Source organism: Podarcis pityusensis, assembly GCF_964106645.2.
Source record: "Podarcis pityusensis genome assembly, chromosome: 10".
Lineage (NCBI taxonomy): Eukaryota > Metazoa > Chordata > Lepidosauria > Squamata > Lacertidae > Podarcis > Podarcis pityusensis.
Genome location: NC_138035.1, coordinates 518,548 through 542,797, shown reverse-complemented (window position 1 = coordinate 542,797; position 24,250 = coordinate 518,548). Strand labels below are relative to the sequence as shown.

Here is a 24,250-nt window from a genome sequence, read left to right as displayed (position 1 = left end):
GAGAAGAGTCAGGGGGGTCAGCGTCAGCGTCAGAGGAATCCCGGAAGGAAGAGACCCCGGGGGGCAGAGGGACCCAGAGAAGAACAGTCAGGCGGAAAAGGTGGAGCAAGGCTAGGATATTAAGTTGGTGTACAAAGGGCGGAGACTCAGATGGAGCTTCGCCGATCTAACCATGAGACGTAGAGTTGCACGCAGCAGCTTGAGAATGGAAACTGTAACTCAATAAAGACTTTTATTTAATGATCGCTGGCTAGCGTGATCCTCTGTGAGCTAGGATCTGGAAGCAGCTCTGACAATATATATATATAAGTACAAAAAAATCTTTTCTAAAAAAACCTGAAGCCTTTTTATTGGGATTGAAAGGGAAGGAAATTAAAAAGAAGGATAAAAATCTTTTCTTGTACGCCATGACAGCAGCTAGAACTATGTTGGCCCAGAACTGGAAAACTGATACTCTACCTACAATCATGGAATGGCAGACCAAAATGATGAATTACGCAGAATTGGCTAGATTGTCAGGAAAAATACGGGACCAAGATGAAAAGAAGTTTGTTGAAAATTGGAGTAAATATTTGGTATATGTAAGAGAAAATGGTAAAACTTTAAAGCCACTGGCAGGGTTGGAGAAACTCTAACGGCATAAGACAAAATAGTATTAAATAGAATACGTGATGTTATAACTATATGATACTTACTGAAGAGATGGAGGGAAGTCCGAAGCTCGGCAGAGCTTAAGGCTTAGGTGGATGGATAAATGTATAATGAGTGTATGTATTCTATGTGTATGTGTAATAATGAAAATCAGTAAAAACTGATTAAAAAAGAGAGAGAGAGAGAGAGGTGGATGGAGGATTATGATGCCGAGGATGGGAAATGTCCAAAGGAACGATGAACCAGAGAAAAGGGGGGCCTCTTCATGGACAGAGAGCAGCTGCCTTTCCTGTGAGGAAACAATTGATTTGGAAAGGCTGTATTCCAAGATCATGCTCACTATTAACAATGAGTGAGGATTATGAAAGGTGGTGATGCATTACTATCATTTGACATCATTGCATCTTCATTTCCTAAAAACTGGGAACATGGGTAGGAGACGGGGGAATATAGGAAATGTTGAAATAAGAAAAGCTGCTAATGGCATTTGATGTGTTCTCTTTCCCTTTGTTCTCTTCCTTGAAACCAAAATAGGATTGCCTTTCTGCCCATTCTGAAGAAGGTGATACAGAAGACAGTCAGAATTCCGGGAGATGGGGAACCTTTCGTTTCATTAGGAATAGCCATTAAAAAGTGTGAAATGTGGAATATGCTTCACTGAATGAGCACACATATCTCACATCAATGAACTCAAACAGGAGAGAAACCATTTAAAGGTATGGAGAGTGGAAAAAGTTTCACTGATAGTGGAAAACTTAGAAGACATCAGCGGACTCACATGGGCAAGAAACGATTTCAATGCACAGAGTGTGGAAAGAACTTCAGTCAGAGGGGACACTTAACTTTACATCAACGGACACATACAGGTGAGAAACCTTTTAAATGTATGGAGTGTGGAAAGAGCTTCAGTCAGAATGGAAACCGTAGAAAACATGAACAAACTCACACAGGGGAGAAACCATTCCAATGTATGGAGTGTGGAAAGAGCTTTAGTGATAGTGGAAGCCTTAGAAGACATCAACGGACTCACACAGGGGAGAAACCATTTAAATGTATGGAGCGTGGAAAGAGCTTCAGTCAGAGGGAACACTTAACTTTACATCAACGGACACATACAGGTGAGAAACCTTTTAAATGTATGGAGTGTGGAAAGAGCTTCAGTCAGAATGGAAACCGTAGAAAACATGAACAAACTCACACTGGGGAGAAACCATTTAAATGTATGGAGTGCGGAAAGAGCTTCAGTCAGAATAGTAATCTTAAATTGCACCAGAGGATTCACACAGGGGAGAAACCATTCCAATGTATGGAGTGTGGAAAGAGCTTTAGTGATAGTGGAAGCCTTAGAAGACATCAACGGACTCACACAGGGGAGAAACCATATAAATGTTTGGAGTGTGGAAAGAGCTTTGGTGACAGTGGAAGCCTTAGAAGACATCAAAGGACTCACACAGGGGAGAAACCATTTAAATGTATGGAGCGTGGAAAGAGCTTCAGTTTCAATGCAACCCTTAGAAGGCATCAACAAACTCACACAGGGGAGAAACCATTTAAATGCATGGAGTGTGGAAAGAGCTTCAGTACGAATAGTAATCTTAAATTGCACCAGAGGATTCACACAGGGGAGAAACCATATAAATGTTTGGAGTGCGGAAAGAGCTTTAGTGAGAATGGAACACTTAGAAGACATCAACAAACTCACACAGGAGAGAAACCATTTAAATGTTTGGAGTGTGGAAAGAGCTTCAGTTTCAATGCAGCCCTTCGAAGCCATCAACAAACTCACACAGGGGAGAAACCATTTAAATGTATGGAGTGTGGAAAGAGCTTCAGTCAGAAAAGATATCTTAAATTGCACCAGAGGATTCACACAGGGGAGAAACCATTTAAATGTATGGAGCATGGAAAGAGCTTCAGTTTCAATGCAACCCTTAGAAGGCATCAACAAACTCACACAGGGGAGAAACCATTTAAATGTATGGAGTGTGGAAAGAGCTTCAGTACGAATAGTAATCTTAAATGGCACCAGAGGATTCACACAGGGGAGAAACCATATAAATGTTTGGAGTGTGGAAAGAGCTTTATTGATAATGGAAAACTTAGAAGACATCAACGGACTCACACAGGAGAGAAACCATTTAAATGTTTGGAGTGTGGAAAGAGATTCTTTTTCAATGGACACCTTAGAACACATCAATGGACTCACTCAGGAGAGAAACCATTTAAATGCCTGGAGTGTGGAAAGAGCTTCAGTCAGAGTGGAGACCTTAGAAAACATCAACGGACTCACACAGGGGAGAAACCATATAAATGTTTGGAGTGTGGAAAGAGCTTCAGTTTCAATGGAAACCTTAGAACACATCAACAGACTCACATGGGGGAGAAACCATTTAAATGTATGGAGTGCGGAAAGAGCTTTAGTGATAATGGAAAACTTAGAATACATCAACGGACTCACACAGGGGAGAAACCATATGAATGCATGGAGTGCGGAAAGAGCTTCAGTCAGAGTGGAGACCTTAGAAAACATCAACGGACTCACACAGGGGAGAAACCATTTAAATGTATGGAGTGTGGAAAGAGCTTCAGTTTCAATGCAGCCCTTCGAAGCCATCAACGGACTCACACAGGGGAGAAACCGTATAAATGTATGGAGTGTGGAAAGAGCTTCAGTCAGAGTAGACAGCTCAATATACATCAACCGATTCATACAGGGGAGAAACCATTTAAATGTTTGGAGTGCGGAAAGAGCTTTAATGATAACGGAACACTTAGAAGACATCAACGGACTCACACAGGGGAGAAACCATATGAATGTATGGAGTGTGGAAAGAGCTTCAGTCAGAGTGCACACCTTAGAAATCATCAACAGATTCACACAGCGGAGAAACCAGAGCTTCAGGCAGAGTGGGCACCTTAGAAAACATCAGCAGACACGCAGCGGAGAAATCATTTAAATGTATGGACTGTGGAAGCAGCTTCAGTCAGAATGGAACCCTTGATTTATGTCAACAAACTCACACAAAACACAAACCTTATAAATATGAGGAAAGTAGATAGAGGTTCAGTTCTAGTGGAAGTTGTAAATCAACAGACTCACGGACAAGAAGAACTTTAGTACTTGAAACCCTTCAAACCATCAACAACCTCAAAGAGGAGAAGCAGTTTAAATGAAAAGATTGCAAAAAGTGCTTTATTTATAAAGGAGTGTTTATCTGGATTGCTGGTGGTCAGTGAGGATTAGGGCCGGGCGATATATTGTTCCAAACTGGTTTCTAGACCACATTGTGATAACCTTTCAAAAACAATTGATACGGCAACATACCTAGAATCACAGTGTGTATTTCTGTGATGCCCATTTGCCTGGAAGCTTTTCTTCATGAAGCCCCTGCAGATGCTGAGTTGCTGACTTCCCTCCCAGACGACAGGAAGTGACACACACACATCCATTGCCCTGTGTCCTTCCAGCCTCTTTCATCCCTTGCTCCCTTCTGCCGGTTTGTGTGCCTGACTTAGATATCCTGCATGCTGTATTTTTTTTACTGCCGAAACTGGATTTGCTCTCAGGAGCCAAGTTTTGTGCCTCACTGGGGACCCAGTGAGAACTGTATGCTTTGATAGCTCAGTAAACTATTACTGAAGAAGTCCTGCTGCCTCTGTGTGTGTTTTTGACCTCAGTGTGGGACTTGCTCTACACGTGGCCCCTACTCTCCTCCTGCCCTGGAGTTGCTGTACTCAAGCATGCAAGACGGGTGCATCTTTGTGCACTCAAAAGCAAATAAAGTAGGACTCACCTTTCTATGAGAGTACAGTGGTACCTTGGGTTACAGACGCTTCAGGTTACAGACACTTCAGGTTACAGACTCTGCTAACCCAGAAATAGTACTTCGGGTTAAGAACTTTGCTTCAGGATGAGAACAGAAATCGCACGGCGGCAGCAGGAGGCCCCATTAGCTAAAGTGATGTCTAGGTTAAGAACAGTTTCAGGTTAAGAACGGACTCCGGAAGGAATTAAGTTCTTAACCTGAGGTACCACTGTAATGTGTTTTCAACTGTTTTATTGGTTTTTAAAAATTTCGTAATCTGCTCTAGGAGATTCGGATTACAGACAGGGAACTAACAGTAATGATGATGATGTTACATTGCTTAACGCTCCCCCTCCCCAGTCATGAATACTTGAGGGCACTCCTGGGTCCATGATGGTCGCTTGAGGCTCAGGTGCCCATGTCCAGCTCAGGCTAGTTCCCCACCCCACAGACCTTTAGGGACAGAGAGGACACCAGATGGGATGGTTGCAACGCTCTCTGTGTGGAACTGCCTTGAAGGCAACTCAGGAACTGGCCCAAAATGCAGCAGCCAGATGATTGGCTGGGCTGCCTCTCTTTATGAATGGCATTTCTCTCCCACCTCCTTGTCCAAGGAGATCAAGGTGGCATCCAGGGGTCTGCCCCTCCCCACTGAGTCCCCCCACAACAAACACATTGGATTCCTGTTTTAAAACAGTTGCACTGGTTGTTTCCTTTCCAGCAGGACCTCTCCTGCTCTCAATGCCTTGGCTTGTGAGACCTCCAGTGGTGCTTTCATGGAACTGTAGAGGTGGATGGCACCCCAAGGATCATCTAGTCCAACCCACAGTAATCTCAGAGGGCAAACTTGCATCTGGAGGAACTGAGCACTGGAGATGAAAATGGGCCCTTCAGGATCAGGCCAGAGGCCTCCCTCCTATAGGGGAGACAGAGAAGAGGAGCCGCCCATTGCCCTCTCCTCCTCCACTGATTGGCCTCCTCCTCTTTTAACGCCACCTTGATTGGTGGCCTCCCTGCCTCTTGTGGGAGGGAGTTCCACGGGTTTTATTCTGCCCTGCAAGAGGAAGCGATTTCTCTTCTCTGCCTTCCTTCCTTCCTTCCTTGCACAGGTGAGGTTTTAGGGACCAGGGTATATTTCATGTCTGAATGTTTCTGTCCGCCACCAACCTCTGTTATACAAGGGGACTGATCCATACATCTGAATGGGGTTCATTTGCATGCATTTCCCCACTCCTGGATCCAAGGGGTCAGCAGCGCATTCATGCAAAGGAAGAGCCGAGCTGCCGCCCTCCTGCGACCCTCCGCGTCCTGACTTGCCCCCCTCTCGCCATGCAGCACTGGGACCCCCGCTCTCCCCATGGGCCCTATCCTGGGAGAGAGGAGACTCACCGGATCCCAGCAGGCACCTCCCCCAGGCAGCCTCTGCAGAGCCGAACCAACGAGACCCCCACACGCCCGACTTCTTGCAGGAAAGGGAGGGGTTGGGCTTTCGCTCTGGAGGACCCTGCCCCCCCATCTTACTTTCCTCTCCAGGAATCTAGCTCATTTCCGTTTAACCCTTGGCAAGCCGAGCGCACCCAACTCACGCCTTTCCCTCTCTCGAGAGCCGGAGCATCGCGCACCAATGGCATCCCGAGAAGGCGGAGGAGGAGAGGTTTATGCCCTTACTTCTGGCAAGGGATACATTCAGTTTTGGACAGCAGCTGAACGGCCCCCTAACAGCTGTCCCTTGAACACAGGTCCTAAGAAATCTTCACTGGCTCCCGGTCCTTTTCCGAGCACAGGGAACTAACAGTAATGATGATGATGTTACATTGCTTAATGCTCCCCCTCCCCAGTCATGAATACTTGAGGGCACTCCTGGGTCCATCATGGTCGCTTGAGGCCCATGTCCAGCTCAGGCTACTTCCCCACCCCACATACCTTTTGGGACAGAGAGGACATGGCCCTGGTCTTCCCTGCTCTGCACCAGATGGGATGGTTGCAACGCTCTCTGTGTGGAACTGCCTTGAAGGCGACTCGGGAACTGGCTGAAAATGCAGCAGCCAGATGATTGGCTGGGCTCTTCTCTGCCCCCTTCCTTCCTTCCTTCCTTCCTTGCACAGGTGAGATTTTAGGGACCAGGGTATATTTCATGTCCGGATGTTTCCATCTGCGGACAACCTCTGTTGTAAATGGGGACTGATCCATACATTTGAATGGGGTTTATTTGCATGCATTTCCCCACTCCTGGACCCGAGACCCCTTCGGATCCCAGCAGGCGCCCCCAGGCAGCCTCTGCAGAGCCGAACCAACGGGACCCCCACACGCCCGACTTCTTGCAGGAAAGGGAGGGGCTGGGCTTTCGCTCTGGAGGACCCTGTCCCCCCCCCCGTCTTACTTTCCTGTCTAGGAATCTAGCTCGTTTCCGTTTAACCCTTGGCAAGCCGAGCGCACCCAACTCACGCCTTTCCCTCTCTCGAGAGCCGGAGCATCGCGCACCAATGGCATCCCGAGAAGGCGGAGCAGGAGATTACTTCCGGCAAGGGATACATTCAGTTTTGGAGAGCAGCTGAACGGCCCCCTAACAGCTGTCCCTTGAACACGGGTCCTAAGAAATCTTCACTGGCTCCCGGTCCTTTTCCGAGCACCATTCAAAGTGTTGGTGCTGACCTTGAAAGCCCCAAATGGTCTCAGCCCAGTAGAAGGGAAGGAGCGTCTCCACGTCCATCGCTCAGCCCGGACACTGAGGTCCAGCGCCGAGGGTCTTCTGGCAGGTCCCTCAGTGCGAGAAGTGAGGTTACAGGGGGCCTTTTCTGTTGTCGTGACTGCCCTGTGGAACGCCCTCCCACCAGATGTCAAGGAGATAAACCTCCACAGACGCCTGAAAGCAGCTCCGTATCGGGAAACTTTTAATATTTCATGTTGGGTCATGTTTTCTTCTATTCTTTTGGAAGCTGCCCAGAGACAATGTTCTTGTTCTTCTTCTACATGTTGTTCTTGTTGGACACCCAGCTTTTCATAGCCAACAACACAGAGATAAAGGGCTGCTTCGTTCTGTGCTTTTGGACTCCTATGTGGGCTTTTGGTGCTTGTGGATCTCATGGGATTTAATGTCATGCCATTATAAATGCACGGGGATAAGTGCATTTACACAGACACATTTCCACAAAAGGACCCAAATTCCGGCATGTAGCCGCAGGTGATACAATAGGAGCCTTTCTGCAAATGGCCTTTGTTTGCAACACAACTCACTGGGTGGTAACAAAGTATACACATTTGCCTCTTTACAACGGATGCTTTCGCATAGCCCCGTTTCCTCAATGAATCCACCCATTTCAGTAAAACCTGAGCTGAAATAGTACGGAGAGCAAAACAGCAGCCCTGTCTGACCCAAGTCACGTGGCGGGAGATTCTTCCTGAGGGCCCCCCCCCCACGTAAGATGGGTATGACATCATGGATGATCCATTGATGATCTATATGATCCATTGGTGTTCCAAGTAGACTGGTCCAAAGAGCAGATCTCTAGGCCTGAGTGAAACGGGTGATACGGAGGAAGGGGGAGGCGGGGGGCATACTCTCCTCTGCTACCACTGGGTCCGAGGCAATGACCTCAACAGAGCCCTCTCCCACAATGTCTCACAAGCACCACACTTTCCCCAGACCCCAATAAAGTGCTTCTTTCCCTTCCTTTCCACGAGCGAAATAAGCTCAAATGTATTTCCGTATTTCTCTGCTATGCCTATTCACGCTCCATACCTATTATGAGTAGACCGTGTGTTGCTGTATCCCCGCTTATTCCTATGGCTGCGCTTTAGCCAATCAGAACAATGCATTCCCTTTGCAGAACTAGCTCAGCTAGCTCTTGCACGCCTCATTTAACCCCTTGACAAGCCGATGACAGCCCCCACAGCGAGAACAATGGAACTGAAACCAGTGAGCTCGTAAAACTGTCAAAATCTTGCTACAATGTATCTATTGATACACACTTGACCGGCAAAGTTCTGAAACCTTTGGAAATTAATATAAAATCAACCATAACTCCGATTTCCCTTATCTTGGCACCGTTCGACTCAGTTCCCCCTGGACTCCATGATGCTACCCCTGCCTCCATAATCCCCGAAGTGGCAGGTCACGTACTCAGGAAGACCCTAATCCTGTCAGATCGTTCTGCTGAGCCCTTCCTCCGGGCAATGCCAGGTGGCAGACGATGCATATCTGGACTATTGTTTCATCAGCACCGGTACTCAGGAAGTGTTTATCTTTGCATATCTCTCACTCTGCATACTCCCCCTCCCTTCCCTGAAATGCTAATCCGTGAAATCCCACCTTTCTGTAATATATTCATGATGCAATCCAAGAAAACCCAACCTCCCCATAATGTATTCATGACGTTTCTTGCAATGTATTATGGGACTCGGAGGGAACTTTTAAAAGTCTATGTCACCCCATTCTCGGGGTTCAATCACGTCTTGAACCTGTTGCGCAATTAACTCGGATCTTTCACAGTTTGCTCCTGTGTCCGGCTGAGCTCATTTCCTCCGCAGGGACCCGCGGACTTCGTCCGACGAGCTGGGTGGCAGAGTAACCCCGCACCCAGATTTTCCGTAACATTTGGCGCCCAATGTGGGGCTGGCGGTTCTCCCGAATTGCTGACTGGGGCCCCCGAAATCTTCAGCCGGCTCCGGGCCATTTTGCCTGAGAAGACCCTTTTGGACCTCCGGCCACCTTCCGGGCGGTAATTGGAAGCTCTAGGAGTTCAGCCGGGGAGCAAAGGGATCCAGCCGGCTTATTCATCAATCCCGGGATCAACGTTGAAGACGCGTGTGTATAGGGAAAGTCCAGTGCACTGGTGGAAAAGGGGTGGAAATCTCCTGGCAACTGAACTCTCTGCCCTCCTCTCTATCGTTCCTTCTTACCTTTTCTCTTGGTCCGATTAGTAAGAGAGACCACGGACCGCCGCTCAACCCGAAAGGGGGGTTCTGAGCTCTATCTCTTTCTCAAACCCTCCAGTCAGCCGCACCAATTGAGAGTCCGAAAATAAGACGGAGAGACCCGGCTTGGAAAGACAGCCGACTCTCCGCAACGGGCATCTCAGTTGAAAGCAAGGGACTGGAGTTCTCCTTCCGAACTTCCCGAGTGCCCTTACGGAGGGGGCAGGAATGGGTCTTGCTTTCTATCAACTAATCCCAGCCGCACCGGTCGGGCCACGTAACACGTGTACCGTGCGTGAGCCCGCTTCCGAAAGCAAGGGGGATTTTCCGCTCAAAACTCTATCAAGGGATCACCCGATCTGGCACCGCACAGTGCGGGCGTCCAGTAGGGCCCCTTTTCCCGAGATTGTGACGATAGGTAGGAGGTTGCCAGGAGGGATAGCTCAAGAGGAATTGGGCGGGACTTGGCAGAGTGGGAGGGAAACCCCAGGAAATTGAATAAAGTAAGGGAAAAAAGGGAAAATAGATAGGAAGAGCTCTCTAAACGAAAACCCCGTTACGAAGTTGCCAAGCAGCTAAAGAGAGCATACCCAAATAAACCCCAGCACCCTTGACAATCTCCCTCTCCCTTCTCTTTACCCAGACAAGCGCAAATCGAAAATGGGTACCCAAGCTTCTAAGCATGAGCTGGCTCGCTCCGGGAGGAAGGCTTCCAGAAAGCCATCTGAATCCCAGAGGGACCCCGACTCCCCTCTCGAATTTGTTATCTCTTATTGGAGGTCTATTCCCGGGCACAAATTGCTATCGAGACAGAAGTTAGAGGACCTCTGTAGAAAAGCCTGGCCAGCCGGCACAGCCTCCGTGAAACCTGAGTTACGTTGGCCAACGGGAGGCTCTTTTAATGAGGACCGCCTGCAACATCTAAGGAAATAACTGATGGAGGAGAAGCCCCATCAGTTAGAATACCTAGCCGCCTTTGAGACGGTCAGAGGACTGCTCCAAGTTCCAAAGGGAGCTACGACCTACCAACTGCCTATCTTAAATCATGGAAGGCAGCCTCTGCCCCCCCCCCTTACGAAGGACACCCTGTAGATGACTCTATGGAGAGAGCGCTCATCCCCTTCTACTATAGAGAAACTACTCCACCCGCCCTGAACGAGGACTCAGATAGCGATGGAGGGACAGGGGAACCAGGGGCACGGGGGGGCCAGAGCCAGAGAATTACCAGGCAGTGAGCCAAAGAAATAAAGAATGCTACCCCAGAAGACTCTAGCCCCGTAGAAAAACCCAAAGAGACCCCAGGGACGTCCAAGCAAACCCCTGCAGCCGGATGGACCCCCTCGGATGGTATACACTCACCAACCATTCTATACTGCAGACCTGGTAACTTGGTCAAATCAAATGCCATCCTTAAGAGATGACCTGGATAAGTGCCACCGCCAGGTCAGCGCTATTTTTTCAACCCACAAGCTGACCTGACCAGACGTTCACGTTCTCCTGAATGCCCTTTTCAACGAAGCCAAAAAGGCGGATATTTTAGCCAAGGCCGGAGAGGCGATTGAACTCCCGGACTACCAGGCAGGACGCCCGCAAGGGGTGCAGGCACTCACGGCTCAATGCCTGCGCACCGAACCGACCTGGGATTATAATACCACCAATGGGACCTGGTGTTTAGATTTGTTTAAGAAAGCAATCTTAGACGGCATTAAGGCTGCTGGACAGCGTACTGTCAACTGGACGAAAGTCCAGACCGTATTACAAGGGGCCAATGAACACCCATCCGACTATTATACCAGGCTGGTATCAGCTATCAAGACCTGGGGAGGGATCGATCCAGACAACTCCCAACACGAGGTCATAGTGAAAGGCTTCTTTAAGGACCAAACCTGCCCCGATATTAGAAAAGCTCTAAATTTACAAATAGGGTATGATGGAAAAAGCATTAGTGAAATCCTCTCCATCGCTAAATCTGTCTATAATTCTCGAGACGAGAGGAAGAGAAAGGACCCCAAGCCTGAAGCGGAGCAGATCCTTGCCCTTAGCATGGAACCAAACTACGGCAGGGGCAGGAGTTTCAGTCGAGGAAAGGGGGTCCGGGGAGGAGGACCTTCCAATCCCCATAGACCTTGGGGACCCGCCGCAGGAGGATGTTTTTACTGTCAGGAAGAGGGACACATAAAGAAGTTCTGCCCCTACCTCAATAACATGGCTTACGAAGTACCGCATCCCAACACGACCCACGGGTATGGAAACCAACCACCTATCCCCTATGTCCCTTGAGCAGCCCCTGCCCCCTACAACCCACCGCCTCCGAATGCTCCTACTAAAACCCAAAGGCCTCTATCAGGACTGAGGACCCAAATGCCAGCAATAACTTCATCCACCAACCCTTGGACGAACGCCACCGCGCCACCCTTACACCCCCCTAACCAACCCCCCCCCCGGACGATCAACAGGCTTATTGACAATCAGAAGGGGATCCTGACCAAACCCAAACCATCTGTCCAGTCCTAACGTTATCCTCCGAAGACCCATTTTGCACCATAGAGATAGATGGCCATCCTTATCAATGTCTATTGGACACCGGAGCCACATATTCCACTTTAACCGATAGCCACCTGGAACCAGGTTCAGAAACAAAAAAAGTTATGGGTCTAGATGAGATACCCCGCACTTGTCCACTATCACGTCCAACTAAAGTTACCCTCGGACCGCTGCTGGCCGAGCATACCTTCCTCTTAACTAGCAGCCCGGTAAACCTCCTCGGAAGGGACTTACTCTGTAAGTTAAATGCGACAATTAAATGTTCTAAAGAAGGTATCTATTTATACATGCCTGAAGAATCCATCCCCGCATTTCAGGGAATAATAGAGGAAGCAAAAACAGATAGGCAATTTTCGGAACTCCCTCCTGAGCTGGAAAACGATTTACCCTCTTCCCTATGGGGCACCGAGTCAACCTCAGTGGGCCTCTTAATATCAGCAGTCCCAGTAAAAATTACCTACAGAACTGACTTGCCCTTTCCATGTACAAAGCAATATCCCTTACCCAAGGAAGCCATCGAGGGACTAACTCCCATGATAGAGGACTTCCTCGAGAAGGGGATCCTGGTTCCTTGTGCATCCCCATGCAATACACCAGTACTCCCAGTAAAGAAACCATCCGCAGAAGGAGCCCCAGTCCGATATCGCTTTGTCCAGGATTTGAGACTGGTGAATCAATTTGTAATACCCCGCCACCCAGTAGTGGGCAACCCAAACTCCCTCTTGAACGCCATACCAGCAGAAACTAAATGGTACACTGCTGCGGACCTATGCTCCGCCTTCTTTAGCATACCCTTGGACTCAGCTAGCCAATTCCTCTTCGCCTTCACCTGGGGACCCAGCCAATTAACCTGGACAAGGTTACCCCAGGGGTACGTGGAATCGCCTGCAATCTTTTCGGCAATCCTACACCAAGATTTGCAAGATATACACCTCCCTGCTGGCTCCGCTCTCCTTCTTTACGTAGATGACCTACTCCTCTGTCCCACTAACGAGGAAGCATGTAAAAGGGACACCAAGCATCTCCTTGCCGAGCTAGCCAGAAAGGGACACAAGGTGTCACCAAAAAAGCTACAATACTGCAAGCAAGAAGTAAAGTACCTCGGGCACATCCTAGGAGTAGGCACCCGAAGCTTAGCAACGGATAGGATAGAAGCAGTCACTAAAATCCCCCTCCCCAAAACCAAGCGACAACTACGGGGATTTCTAGGAATGGCTGGCTTCTGCAGAGCCTGGATCGCGGGTGTCAGGGGCTCAGGGACAGAGGCACAGGGGAGAGAGGAGATGGAGAGGGAAGGGGAAGGATCTGAGGTCAGCATAGGGGAGTATGACAGTGACCCGAGAGATTCTATGAGTTTCTCCAGCGAATCAGAAGATTCCCAGAAGGAGGCGCCGATGGTCAGGGCAAGGGGGGCCAGCGGCGACTCCCAAAGCAGCAGCTGGAGATCAGGGCCAGCTTCCCCACCAGAGCGTAGTGGGGGGGAGGAGTCCCAAGTGTCAGGTCCAACGGCTCCTCCAGCAGGGAGAGGAGATGAGTCGAGACTGACCACGCCTCTGTCGGAGAGTGGGGGAACGGAGGGGAGGTCAAGTCCAGCCAGCCTTCCCGAAGGGGAAAGCAGTGACAGGAGCAGTGTAACTGTCAGGAGGAAGGTTACCGGCTGCGCGCGCGCGCCAAGTTCAAATGTACAGGCGCGCGGGACAGCAGAAAGCCCGGATCGGGAACCAGGTCCTAAAGCCCGCCGGAAGCAGGGAGAAGACTCAGGGGAATCAGCGTCAGAAGAGTCTAGGAAGGGCGAGACCCCAGCTGACAGGCGGACCCAGAGGAGGAAAGAGCGGAGGAAGAGGTGGAGCAAGGCTAGGGTCTTAAACTGGTGTCTGGGGGGAGGAGACTCAGACGGAGCTTCAGCGGTCTAGAGTTTCAGACGTAGAGCTGCACGCTGCGGCTGTGATAACGAAAATGAACTTCAATAAAGACTTTTGTATATAACAACGGAGTGGCGTTGGTCCTTTGTGAGCTGGGACCTAGGGCAGCTCTGACAGCGGGTTACAGCGAAATAACAAAACCACTGTCCGCTATGACCCGCCAAGATCACCCAGACATCCTAATATGGGAAGAAGAGGCATATAAATCTTTTGAACAATTAAAACGAGAACTAAGGTCCGCCCCTGCCCTAGGCTTACCCGACTACAGAATCCCCTTTAACTTGTTTATCCATGAGCAAATGGGGGTAGCCTCGGGGGTACTGACTCAGCCTTTCCAGGACCAAGAGAGACCTGTGGCATACTATAGTCTACAACTAGACACCACCGCAAAGGGGGCAGTAAGCTGCCTAAGGGCTATAGCCGCCGCAGTGATCCTCCTTGAAAAGGCTCAAGAGACCGTCCTAGGACACGAAATCATCGTTCATGTTCCCCATTCCGTCTCCACCCTCCTAACTCTGGGAGGCTGTCATCACTTTTCAAACTCCCGACTAAACAAGTATGAAGCCCTTCTATTAACTCCGTCAAACGTCACCATAAAACGAGTCAACTCCCTTAACCCAGCTACCCTTCTGCCTCTCCCCGATGATGGGACCCCACACCACGACTGCACCACCATAGTCCGTCAAGCCGAGAAACCCAGGGAAGACCTAGATCACCTACCCTTGGAAAACCCAGACCTTATACTCTACACAGACGGCAGCTCAAAGGTTGTAGAAGGGGAGAGGAAAACGGGATACGCCGTGGTTACCGACTTTGAAGTCTTAGAATCCAACCCAATCAACCCACAGTACAGTGCCCAAGCTGCAGAATTAATAGCACTCATACGCGCCTGTGAAATCAGTGAAGGCAAGAGGGCTACCATCTACACAGACAGTAAATATTGTTTCGGATTGGTGCACACCACTGGCCAGATTTGGCTACAAAGAGGCTTCTTAACTGCTGCTGGCTCTAAAATTTCGCATGCTGCCCTAGTAGAGAGGCTACTGACCGCCATCCACCTGCCTACCGCAATCGCAGTTGTCCATTGTAAAGCGCATACCCGGGGTAGGGATCCAGTCTCAAGGGGCAACAGACGAGCCGATAAAGCGGCTCAGTCGGCCACGCTCCGCCCGCCCAAACAATTAATCAGAATTTCAAGCTTTACAAATCCCACTCAACATAGATCCCACGCAAATTTACAAGGAGGCCCCTGAGGAAGAAAAGACTCTCTGGCGTTCTGTGGGTGCAGTTGAACAAAATGATGTTTGGGTCCTCCCCGATGGCAGACCCGTCCTTCCGAAAACATGGGTTTCAAATTTGGTGAGGGTTCTCCACCAACAAACACACTGGGGAAAGGGGAGGCTGATAGAACATGTTAAGAGGTCCTGGTACGCACCGGGCCTTGCAGTCGCAGCCACAACAGCATCAAAGAACTGTATTACCTGCAGCTCCTTTAACCCCAAACGACAACCCCGAGCGCCACCAGGGGCCAGGTTATGGGCATTCGTCCCCTTTGAAAGCCTGCAGCTAGACTTTATCGACCTACCGCCCTGTCAAGGTTTCAAACATGCCCTGATTATAATAGATAAACTCTCTTCCTGGGTAGAAGGATTTCCCTGTAGGAAACCCACCGCCTCTGTAGTAGCCAGAGCCCTCCTGCAAGACATCATTCCCCAGTTTGGGGTTCCCCGTCGCCTAGACAGTGACAGAGGAACCCATTTTACCGCTCAAATAGTACAATTAGTGGCAAAAGCCTTACAAATAAAATGGAACCTTCATACACCCTATCACCCACAGTCTTCTGGCCAAGTAGAACGCATGAACCAAGAAATTAAAATACAACTCGGAAAACTCTGCAGACTCACTGGACTAAAATGGGTAAATGCACTCCCATTGGTTCTCCATAATATACGAAGTGCCCCAACTGGACCATTGAAACTATCTCCATACGAACTTTTATTTGGGAGACCCCCTCCCGTCTATAACTATTTCCGCTCTCGGAGCTTGAACTAGGGGAAGCAGAACTTACTAACTATGTCATTCAGCTCCAGACACAGCTACAGCGCCTCCACCAGTACGCGGCCATCGAAGGACAGAGCCTGCCCATCGACGTGCAAGCCCACTCCTTCTATCCCGGCGACTGGATCCTCGTCAAGGTTTATCAAAAGGAACCCCTCCAGCCTGCGTGGGAAGGTCCCTACCAAATCCTCCTGACATCACCAACTGCCGTGAAAGTAGGGGAGAAGAACTCGTGGCTACACCACACAAGGTGTAAGTCAGTACCCTCTCCTCAAGAGACGGAAGAAAACCTCGGCGAGGACTTCACCTTTTTGACCCCGCCCACCCCACCAACTTCGTACATCGACGACGACCAACAGACCGGACCAGATCGGGGTCAGAATCGGGCCCAACAGACCGGACCAGATCAGGGTCAGAATCGGGCCCAACAGACCGGACCAGATCGGGGTCAGAATCGGGCCCAACAGACTGGACCAGATCGGGGTCAGAATCGGGCCCAACAGACCAGACCAGACACAGATCAACCCAATTGGACATCCGAGATCGTCCCAGATCCCAACGCTATCAAATTACGCTTGAAACGAATTTGACAGCTCATTTGACAGCTTCCCTGCCAGCGCGTTTTTGACAGCTCATTTGACAGCTTCCCTGACAGCCTGTTTTGACAGCTCATTTGACAGCTTCCCTGCCAGCGTGTTTTGACAGCTCATTTGACAGCTTCCCTGACAGCGTGCTTTGACAGCTCATTTGACAGCTTCCTTGACAGCGTGTTTTGACAGCTCATTTGACAGCTTCCCTGACAGCGTGTTTTGACAGCTCATTTGACAGCTTCCTTGACAGCGTGTTTTGACAGCTCATTTGACAGCTTCCCTGACAGCGTGTTTTGACAGCTCATTTGACAGCTTCCCTGACAGCGCGTTTTGACAGCTCATTTGACAACATCCCTTTCTCCTTCTGACGAATCTGTTGATGCCTCTATGCCCTGCCATCCCCAGACTCCGTTCATGAACTTCCTCTTCGCTTTCCTCTTCTTCAGAACCCTGACCCAATCTTCAGTCATGCCAACAGACCACTGCACTGGACTACCCACGAATTACCATTTCTTAGACTACCACCGAGTTGAAACCGGTGGAAAGTCGAATCCTGACCGAATGGGGGACTTTGATTTCTGTCTGTCCGAATCTCGAACACTGCTACGCCATTCCCTCGTACCCCAGTTAACTAACAACAAATACTGGGAACTCTTCATTCGGGACAAAAACCTACACCGAATTGGATCAGCCGCCGTCACCCTTGACCATCCTTACCACCGCCTCAACTGTAAGAACGGGACTTACTTCCTTTATGGCAACGGGGAACTATTGAGGAAACCCAATTGGACCGAGATTGAGAGAGGGGGAGCCACACAATCCTACACCGACTCAACCGACCCCTCCGACAACTTGATCTTCGGGTTCCAATGCCTCCTCATGACCCCGGAACCCCGAAAAACCCAACTTCAAGGACTTTGCTTAAGGAGGTTCTGCTGCCTCTGGAACCTCGGAGTCACCCACGACTGGAGAGGAGCGGAATTCCTAGAAGGTTGGTACCATCCAGTACATCCCTCGCGCTCCCCCACGTGGGATAACGTTGGGCCCCTGAGGTGTGGTGGCATAGCCAAAGACAGGCGACTCCTCAACACCACCGACCCACTTCACCCACTTGGCATGGCACCCCGTCAGCTCGGCACTGACCCTTCCCTCCCGGGAGAAGACCTCCTCTCCTCCTGGGAACAGAACTCCTACATCAAACTCCTTAGCCAGGTGGCTAAGGAGGCGCCCTACCCAGAATGCTGGATCTGCGCCCATGCACCCAGCCACCTCCAACAAAGTCTCCCCCTCGTTCCGGTCCCGGTAACCATAGAACAGTTCCGTTCTGGGGACGTCGCCTCCTGGAATCTAACTGCACTGAACTTGACCCACCAGTACCTTTACCTCACTGGCCCTACAAAGGGACCTCTTTGCTGAACCTTCACCGGGGAAGGTACTTTCATCGGGTCCAGCACCTGCACCTCCAACTTAGAAATTTTACCCACTGCCCAGGTCACTGTCACCGATACGACCGGGTCCCGAGTTTTCCGAAATCTCACTCTTGCCTGGGCCACTGTTATTGGACACCCTCCAACCTGGCAAGCTCAACACACTGACTCTCTGTTACTACAAGCTTTTGCCTCGGGAAGAATGGAGTCTTATCTCAGCGGCTTATTTTGGGTATGTGGCCACCGCGCATATACCTGGGTGAGCCCACATATGTCAGGGTCCTGCTTCGTAGGGTACATCGTCCCCGGCATCAGAGTGGTCCCACACCTGCCCCCTGGGAGGCAGAGGAACAAAAGGGAACAAAAAGGACTGTCAGACCTATCCGACGTCGCTGCAAATGGAGAGACCGTGGGCCGAGCACTTTTCCCCGCCTACGGCGCCAGCTCAAACCATGTGGACATTCTTCGGCTCACTGACATCCTCCTTAAATTCATGCAGGAGGCGACCCAGATCACAGACTCTTTCATGTTGGAATTATCCGAGGTAAGACAGTTGAGCTTACAGACTAGGATTGCGACAGACTTCCTTTTGTCCAGTCAAGGAGGCACCTGTGCATTAATAGGCGCAGAATGCTGCACATATGTGACTGATCAATCCTTGAACATAACCGGACATCTAAACAATATCCACGAACTGGCAGGGAGGTTGAATGATATACAGCGTGAGGGACTATCCGATGTGGACTTGTGGGGATGGTTGCCCAAACTAGGATGGCTCCGACAGTTGTTGAAAGCTATGTTTTTTACCGTTCTTATTGTCATTCTCTGCATCTCTATTTTCTGCTGTGCTATACACTGCATTCCCCCTTGCTGCTCTCTCCTTCACTGCCCGACCCCTCCTGCCACATTTCCCCTTAGAGCATACTCTCGCTCCCAAAGCACCCCAACCTTCCCAGAATACATACGGATGAGACACCTGGGAGAAGGGGAATATGAGATCACTGAACTCTAGGGTGCGGAGAAAGGATTTGCAAGTTCTTACAGAACTTTAATGCAAATCTATCTCCGAATGGGGGACTGATACGGAGGAAGGGGGAGGCGGGGGGCATACTCTCCTCTGCTACCACTGGGTCCGAGGCAATGACCTCAACAGAGCCCTCTCCCACAATGTCTCACAAGCACCACACTTTCCCCAGACCCCAATAAAGTGCTTCTTTCCCTTCCTTTCCATGAGCGAAATAAGCTCAAATGTATTTCCGTATTTCTCTGCTATGCCTATTCACGCTCCATACCTATTATGAGTAGACCGTGTGTTGCTGTATCCCCGCTTATTCCTATGGCTGCGCTTTAGCCAATCAGAACAATGCATTCCCTTTGCAGAACTAGCTCAGCTAGCTCTTGCACGCCTCATTTAACCCCTTGACAAGCCGATGACAGCCCCCACGGCGAGAACAATGGAACTGAAACCAGCGACCTCGTAAAACTGTCAAAATCTTGCTACAATGTATCTATTGATACACACTTGACCGGCAAAGGACTGAAACTTTTGGAAATTAATATAAAATCAACCATAACTCCGATTTCCCTTATCTTGGCACCGTTCGACTCAGTTCCCCCTGGACTCCATGATGCTACCCCTGCCTCCATAATCCCCGAAGCGGCAGGTCACGTACTCAGGAAGACCCTAATCCTGTCAGATCGTTCTGCTGAGCCCTTCCTCCGGGCAATGCCAGGTGGCAGACGATGCATATCTGGACTATTGTTTCATCATCACCGGTACTCAGGAAGTGTTTATCTTTGCATATCTCTCACTCTGCATACTCCCCCTCCCTTCCCTGAAACGCTAATCCGTGAAATCCCACCTTTCTGTAATATATTCATGATGCAATCCAAGAAAACCCAACCTCCCCATAATGTATTCATGACGTTTCTTGCAATGTATTATGGGACTCGAAGGGAACTTTTAAAAGTCTATGTCGCCCCATTCTCGGGGTTCAATCACGTCTTGAACCTGTTGCCCAATTAACTCGGATCTTTCACAGTTTGCTCCTGTGTCCGGCTGAGCTCATTTCCTCCGCAGGGACCCGCGGACTTGGTCCGACGAGCTGGGTGGCAGAGTAACCCCGCACCCAGATTTTCCGTAACACGGGTCTGCGGTGATGGATTCTGGAGTCAAGAAATTCACCCTTTCCAGTGATCTCTCAGGCTGGCCAGGAAAAGGCAGCGAGCAGGAATCCTCAGGCATCCTGACGGACAGACTTTTGCCAAAGCATGAACTCGGAGTCTGATCTGATTTCCATGCAGAACTCATTTTGTGACTTCGCTGTTGGATTGTCAGGATCAGCCCCTCCCCCGCTCTCCTGATCCCAGAAGGAAGACGGGGGGGGATTTCCTCTCCTCCTTCCCCCCACCCGCTCAAAACTTTCCCTCCCCTCCCGGAACATCCTTCTCTCATCCCGCCCACACAATCCCAGATCCCGCCCCCAATACATTGCTCCTCCTCCTCCTCCTCTTCCTCCTCCTCCAATCCGGCTTCGCTCAGGAAATGAGGGGGGAGCCCCCCTCCCAACCTGCCTGCTTCTCCCGCAAGTAAAGTAGAGCTTCCACTCCGGATTGCCGCTCTGCCCCGTAGCTCTAGGGGGGGCACTTTCGGAAAGGGGAGGAGGATGGGCAAAGGAGGATCCCCGCCCAACGTGGATGTTACAGGAAAGGAAAGGAGAATCGGGAGCGAGGACAAAGAGGTAAAGAGGTTGCGGGGGGCGGAGAGAGAAGAGGACCCAGAGACCCCGCCAGCTCCCCAAAGCGCCTTCCGTGGGGCCTGGATCCCGGCACGCGTGCTGCGAAGGGGCGGAGATGGGGCGCCCACCCATGAGGACTCCCTGGGGCGCGGAGAAGCAGGCCAGAAAGGGTTAAGGTGTGAGGGAGGCGCCTGGATAGAGACCCCCGTCCCTCCCTTGCTCCTGTCGGGGGGGCTGCGAATGGAGAGGTGTGGCGCGCAGGGCGAGGGGTGACCCGAGCCAAGGGGGCCTTTGGGTGCAGGGGAGACTCCGGGAGAAAGGGAGGGGGTCGAGGAATGGGGGAGGGAGGGGAGCATCCCTGGGTCAGAGAAGGGCAGCAGGGGGGGGAGAGATAGGAAGACCAGTCTTTGGGGAGAATTCTACATTGTGGCGCGCGCTGGGAATCTCCGGAGGGGCCGCCTTAGCTTCTCTCTCCCGCCCAGCAATCAACCCCCCATTCAAGGCGACCAGAGAGGGATCCCTGGAATGTGGGGGTCATGTCCCCCCACCCCTTCCTTCCTGCAACCTCCATCCTCCTTTCACCTCATAAGCCCCTGCCCTTTCCGGACGCAGCGCTTCTGCCCACTCCACCCATTGGTCCCCCTGGAGAGGAGAGGAAATCCCGAGAGGAAGGGGGGAGGGGGGAGGCCTTCTCAGAAGCGGCTCTTGGTTTCCGCAATCCCACCCAGGAAGCAGCCAGAAACCTTTTCCTCTCTCTCAGGCTTCCATCTTTAATGTCTTTTCCACTGAGGATGAGGATAATGTACACCTGTCATCAGAAAAAGGGGTGCAGAGTCCATGGAATGGCTCTCAGGATTGATACAGAAGTTGCACCTCAAAAGCATTTCTGTTCCCCCTATTCTTTGTAGGCAATGTCAGAGTGATTGACAAGCCGAGATACAACCCATCATCATCTGATGACAGCAACTGCATGAATCTTCCCAGTCAAAGGAGCCATTTTCAGGATAGACAGTGCCTGTGGCTGGAGGCTCTACACACCGGGTGTGCCTGTGCAGGCCAAAGACAGCCAGTATTAGCACAGGTGAGGTGTGTGACATCCCCAAAATTATAGACTGTATGTGAATGAGATTTCCTGGGTGGGATTATATTTTACAGCAACCCTGTGATTTTCTCCACCCATAACATTTCGTAAGCTAATATTGCAGTACGAATTCCAAAATAACTACAAAAAATCACAAGATGATAATAATATTACAGTGGTACCTCAGGTTAAGAACTGAATTCATTCTGGAGCTCCATTCTTAACCTGAAACTGTTCTTAACCTGAAGCACCACTTTAGCTAATGGGGCCTCCTGCTGCCGCTGCGGGATTTCTGTCCTCATCCTGAAGCAAAGTTCTTAACAAAGGTACTATTTCTGGGTTAGCAGAGTCTGTAACCTGAAGGGCCTGTAACCCGAGGTACCACTCTAGATGTTATACTATTAGTATCTTCCCCAAGCCACTCTGGGCAGCTTACAGTACATATAGGTAAAGTTAAAGGGGCCCCTGACCGGAAAGTCCAGTTGCGGCCAACTCTGGGGTTGCGGCACTCATCTCGCTTTATTGGCCGAGGGAGCCGGCGTACAGCTTCCGGGTCATGTGGCCAGCATGACTAAGCTGCTTCTGGCGAACCAGAGCAGTGCACGGAAACGCCGTTTACCTTCCTGCCGGAGCCGTACCTATTTATCTACTTGCTCTTTGATGTGCTTTTGAACTGCTAGGTTGGCAGGAGCAGGGACTGAGCAACGGGAGCTCACCCCGTCGCAGGGATTCGAACCGCCGACCTTCTGATCGGCAAGTCCTAAGCTCTGGGGTTTAACCCACAGCGCCACCTGCGTCCCTACAGTACATATACAAGACAGTAAAACATCAAACATTAAAAACCTCCTGATACAGCTGTCTTCTAAATGTCAGATGGTTGCCTGTTTCCTTGCCCTCGGAAGGGAGGGCATTCCATGGGGCAGGAGGCCCTCTGCCTGGTTCCCTGGAACTTCACTTCTAACAGCAAGGGAACCAGCAGAAGACCCTTGGAGGCGGACCTCCCTTTCCGGACTGAGCGATGGGGGTGAAGATGCTCCTTGAGGTCCACAGGGCCGAGGCTGAGGAGGGCTTTAGGTTGCAGATCTTGCTCCTCCATAATGATCGATGAATAGATAGCAGAGTAGGAGAAAACACTAAGAGGCAGAAAAATAATAATTCATCTGAGAAATTTATTACTGAAGACAGATAAGCATAACAGGAGCCCAAAAATAGCAAAAATGTAACTCACAGTAAAACCCTGACTTAGCAAACCAAAACAGCACTCAAATAAGAAACAGAAAAGCAGAGTAGAGTAATATCAGAATAGGAAGTGGGAGCAGGCGCATTTCAATACTGTAATTTATATATAGTTCAAGGTCAGATTAACCTTGGGACTAGATAACAAGCCTCCAGGTGGATGTGCCCCACCTGCCCTTCACTTTCCTCTTCCGCACGGGCAGAATCTGCCTTCTGGACTGTGGGATTCACGGTTGTTCTCCTCCTCTCCATCCACCAGGGCTTGACTTCAGGTGCAGCAGAATTCCCCAGCCCCCCAAGGATTTGAGACCCATCAGCTTTCCTCACCTGGTTTAGCCAGCCGGTTGAAGCCGTTGCTTGAACCCCTGTTGCATGCTGACAGCTTCTGGAAGCCACAGGTGAGAGCTGAGTGCAGGGTGGGCACCAAGGGTGGAAAAATGACCCCAGAAGGTGCAGGACATGTCCCCCACCAAAGGAACTACTGCTCCCCAACACCCCATGACAGCTAGATTCAGGTAGGTAGCTGTATTGGTCTGACGCACTTGAAATAAAAAATTAAAAAAGAGTCCAGTGGAACCTTATAGACCAACTAGGTTTGTTCTAGGTATAAGCTTTTGTGTGCATGCACACTTCTTCAGATACACTGACACAGATGTCACCAGACCCTTGTATATCGTGGGAGGGTGGGGTGGGGTTTTTCTCAGAAGGGTACTCCTACTTCCATCTCCCACTACCCTTCACTATATGAAGAAGTGTGCATGCACACAAAAGCTTAGACCTAGAACAAACTTAGTTGGTCCCTAAGTTGCTGTTGTTGTTGTTTAGTCAATTAGTCATGTCCGACTCTCCGTGACCCCCTTGAACAGAGCATGCCAGGCTTGGAGCCTCAGCTTCAGGATCTGTCCTTCCAGTGAGCGCTCAGGGCTGATTTCCTTCAGAATAGAGAGGTTTGATCTTCTTGCAGTCCATGGGACTCTCAAGAATCTCATCCAGCACCAGAATTCAAAAGCATCCATTCTTCGGCGATCAGTCTTCTTTATGGTCCAGCTCTCACTTCCATACATCACTACTGGGAAATCCATAGCTTTAACTATACGGACCTTTGTTGGCAAGGTGATGTCTCTGCATTTTAAGATGCTGTCTAGTCTAGGTTTCTCATTGCTTTTCTTCCAAGATCCTAAGGTGCTGCAGGACTATTTTTATTACTTTTTTACTTCAGCTGTGTCAGAACAATATGGCTACCTACCATTAAGTACAGTTATCTCCTTGCCTTGAATATCCTG

General features: G+C 50.1%; 3 protein-coding genes across 7 annotated transcripts in view; all 3 read left to right on the top strand.

The window, feature by feature from the left end:
- The window catches only part of LOC308486233 (uncharacterized protein), a 123,319-nt gene extending 119,024 nt beyond the window's left edge, over window positions 1-4,295 (top strand). For all 4 annotated transcript variants that reach the window (XM_081022797.1, XM_081022795.1, XM_081022796.1 and 1 more), the window contains one exon: window positions 1,186-4,295. In XM_081022797.1, the coding sequence (XP_080878923.1) occupies window positions 1,370-3,571 (2,202 nt within the window). In that variant the 5' untranslated portion in view covers window positions 1,186-1,369 and the 3' untranslated portion in view covers window positions 3,572-4,295. The remainder of the gene's footprint in view (window positions 1-1,185) is intronic.
- LOC308486285 (uncharacterized protein) overlaps window positions 1-24,250 on the top strand; it is a 67,329-nt gene that overhangs the window by 27,483 nt on the left and 15,596 nt on the right. Inside the window, exon 1 of one of the 2 annotated variants that reach the window (XM_081022969.1) lies at window positions 20,550-20,653. The exons of the other annotated variant lie outside the window; for it this stretch is intronic. The gene's annotated coding sequence lies outside the window, so the exon portion shown is untranslated. Of the gene's footprint in view, window positions 1-20,549; window positions 20,654-24,250 lie in introns of those variants that run through there. 2 annotated transcript variants of the gene reach the window in all.
- LOC308486372 (uncharacterized protein) overlaps window positions 1-24,250 on the top strand; it is a 53,824-nt gene that overhangs the window by 26,732 nt on the left and 2,842 nt on the right. Inside the window, exon 2 of the mRNA XM_081023181.1 lies at window positions 21,559-21,731. The gene's annotated coding sequence lies outside the window, so the exon portion shown is untranslated. The remainder of the gene's footprint in view (window positions 1-21,558; window positions 21,732-24,250) is intronic.